Source organism: Chaetura pelagica, unplaced genomic scaffold (genome assembly GCF_000747805.2).
Source record: "Chaetura pelagica isolate M959 unplaced genomic scaffold, ChaPel_1.0 scaffold436, whole genome shotgun sequence".
Classification (NCBI taxonomy): domain Eukaryota; kingdom Metazoa; phylum Chordata; class Aves; order Apodiformes; family Apodidae; genus Chaetura; species Chaetura pelagica.
In genome coordinates, this window is record NW_009953651.1 from 3,713,362 (window position 1) to 3,716,693 (window position 3,332).

At 49.5% G+C, this 3,332-nt stretch overlaps 1 protein-coding gene across 1 annotated transcript in view; it reads left to right on the plus strand.

Moving 5' to 3' along the window:
* The window catches only part of LOC104390867 (chromosome unknown open reading frame, human C10orf76), a 111,712-nt gene extending 110,081 nt beyond the window's left edge, over window positions 1–1,631 (plus strand). The window contains exon 25 of the mRNA XM_010000074.1: window positions 1,159–1,631. Within this exon, the coding sequence (XP_009998376.1) occupies window positions 1,159–1,251 (93 nt within the window). The 3' untranslated portion in view covers window positions 1,252–1,631. The remainder of the gene's footprint in view (window positions 1–1,158) is intronic.
* Window positions 1,632–3,332: the final 1,701 nt, after the last annotated feature.

The following is a 3,332-nucleotide window of genomic DNA, read 5'->3' on the forward strand; positions in this document are numbered from 1 at the left end:
GCAGGACCAGAACCAAATCCTGTTGGTAGGGCTTCTGCTTCCTGGCAGGGAGACAGCCCAATGCAAACCAATCTTCTGGAAACCACTTGCAATGATGTTTAAAATAGGCTATAACCTGTGGCTACCTGACAAGAAACACCACTAACTTGCTCTTCCAGCTCCCAGTGTTGGATTCTTCATTCTGCTTCTATATAATTCATTCCTTGGTGCTTACAAAAGCACAAAACACTAACCAGGTCAGCAACAACCTTATTATCACAGGCTCCAAGTCTCTGGGAACTGTAATCCCGTTGTTTGGATGAGCTTGTGTCAGTTTTGCTTTCTGTCACTGCTGCACAGTCGCTGACACAGATGATGTTTGACTTTGTTTTCTCGTTGCCGAGTGCAGCTGAGACTGAGCCCAGTCTGGGGCCTGCGTGTTCGGCCCATGAGTCTGCAGGCATGGAGGGGGAAGGGAAACTGCTGCACAACAGGGCTACCCAGCTCTTCTTTGCAGACTCTGCAGGTGACCAGAGGTCTGGGCATCGTTAAGGGATAAAGGTGCCTCTTTTTCAGAGACAGCTGGTGAGCCAGCTTCAAGGCACTCGGCACAGAATACACACAGCTGGCTCTGAACCCATGGTTTTCTGCCAGCTTGAGTGATAATTTGTGTTTATAGCACAGTAGCATGGTCTCTGTCCTTTCCTTAACTCTGTATCTTTGGCTTTGCATATGAACAGGACAGAGGCCATGGCCGTGCATGCATCTCTAGGAGAGCACTGGCCAGCACTCCAGTTGGCACTGGTAGGAAGTGTTTGTCCAGCTGCAACTGGGAAGTGCTCATTTTCCCCATCACTTTGCCCTAGAGTGGGGAGCACATCATAGCTCATGCAGGCAAATGGAGCATCCTCTCCCATTCCTGTCCCATTTCGAATTTACTCTCCTTGCTGGGACATCACCACAGGCATTCCTATTATTCCAGGAAGCAGCTAATCCTCAGGGGGATTTTTTGCACAGGTGGAGTCTCAGTGAGAGTTGCCTGCAGCAAGTTCTCTGGGGCTGTAGCACATGCAAAACGGCTTTGTGCTGAACCTGGAGGTCAGCAGTCTCGAGGCTGCTATGCTCGTGGGGAGCCAGGAAGAGTCACTTGGCTAAAATATCTTGTTTTGTCTCTGTCAGGTTCGGTCCATCAGCATCAATGTGAGGAAGAACCTTGCTTTCAACACGCTGAGCCAGGAACTGCTGCTGAAGGAATTCTCTACAATCTCGTGAAGCAGGAACGCAGCCGCTGTGCAGGGCTGACCAGAGATGGGCCTGTCTGGGCAGGGACACTACAGATCTGCAGCCAGTCACCCCTTGCCTTCCATCTGCACAAGGGACTGTATATCTTCTAGGGGAAGAGCCTTGCTGCCGTGTGTTTGATCCCAAAGGCATGTGTTTCAACAGGACTGGGGCTGAGGAGAGGTGATCAGAATGTTGAGGAGGAGGAGGAGGAATCAATTTTGTAAGGTACCATGGGAGTGGGCAGCCTTTGCCGTGGCATAGCAATGGGAGATTCCCTCCACAGCCTCAGGGAAGATGCACTGAAAACCATTGTAGCAGAGCTGGGCAGAGCTCACAACCAAAATAATAAAATCAGTCCAGCTGTGTGAAACAGTTCTGGGTTGAGATTGCTTGCCTGCACTATGGGGAAAGCTCTCTGATCCCAGGTGAGGGCTGTCTTTTTCCATCAGCCTAGATCAACCTGCCCTCCTGCAATGTAGGTCAAATACACTGCCATCCTGTTAGGAGCAGCTTTGGGATATAAAACAGTTTCTCCAAGGAGCAAGCCCTGCACACTGCTGGCTCCTGATGTCAGGAGGTGTCACTTGAACCAAGCCATTGGACTGCTGGAGAAGGAGAGATTTTTTCCTCCAAGGCTGTTGGCTTACGGGGTCCTCTCTGAGCCAATATATGCCAGAATATGGGTCATCAAAGAGAGCACTTTGGAACTGGAGACCAGCTCTTGGGATCACTGTTGCTTCCAGTAGCCCAGCTCACCTTTGCTGTTTCTAATGTTATGGGGACATTTTTAGAGATTCCATTTTCATGGGGAAGAAGACAGGCTGACTCCTTCCCCCCACTCCCCTTATTGCCCGTCAGAGACTGCATTGTGACAATCCTCCTCTTCCTCCCAGGAATATCTGCCTTGCACGTGTTTGCAAGTGCCTGGTGATCTTCAGGATCTAAGAAGTCCCCGTTTATTCCTGTATGTGTAGCACTCAATTAAAATGCAGCTGGAGAAGTAGTCACTTCACTTTTTTACTTGCCCTCCCATCTTCACTAAGTGACTTGCAGCAACAGTCTGCTGAGAACTTAAGGAAGAGCTCTGGGCTGATGCTCTGGGGCACAGGCAAACCTTTCTGCTCCAGAGCCAGTGTTCCAGAGGTGCCCAGGCGCAGCAGAACATGTTCCAAGTGTTGCCAAGTGTTCAGGGGCTGCCAACTCAGGAATACACAGCATAAACACCTGCTCCCTGCTCGTTCATTTTCAGCTCCCAGCAGTGATGTTTAGGATCTGGCCGGTTTTGGTGGACTGAAGTAGAGAAGTTATTTCCATCCCAGATCCATGTGTTGTTTTTTTTATTTCCCCTCTAGAAAACAGGTTTGTATATTGGTTGTTTTTTTTAAAAAGTGCCTAGTCTCATTCTTAGCCTCATTAGGTTAGTGTGAGTGATGTGAATGTCAAGCTCATTCTCCCCCATTTTTAGGCAAGGCTTATTCATGCTAGCGTGTGTTAATTGTGTTGATTCATCTTTACCTTCCATGAGCATGGGAAATGGAAAGCTATGTCCTTGGCCACCCACTGGTCACAGCACCTGATGAAGACAGTATATTTTCCTCAGGAGCACCAGCTTCTCCCAGCAGAGATGCTTTGCCTCAGCACAGAATTTTATCAGCTAAGCTAAACACTTTCTTGCTTTCCTGCCGCGAAGGTATGTAGAAATGTATACATGTCAGAGGGACAGTGCTTGGGAGAGGAGGCAGGCTCCATAGGACTCTCGTCTTGAGAAGAGCCCAGGACATGTGGAAGGAGGCGCATCTCCACTGGAAAATGAGTAAAAATTGTTTGCAGCACTTGGCACTTGTCTGTATGTGTGGGGAACTCTTGCTAGACCATCTCACCTCCGTTTTGTCCCCAAGGGGGCTTGAGTTGCTTCCTTGAGGTGCTGCCCCAGCATTGCTACTGTGGGAGCATGGAGTCACCCAGCTATCCTCGTGCCTCGTCTCTGATCCCCCTTAGGCTGAGACTAGATGGAAAGGTGAGAGAGTCTGGGATGAGTCTGCCTCTGCCTTGGCAACCACTGGGGTTTT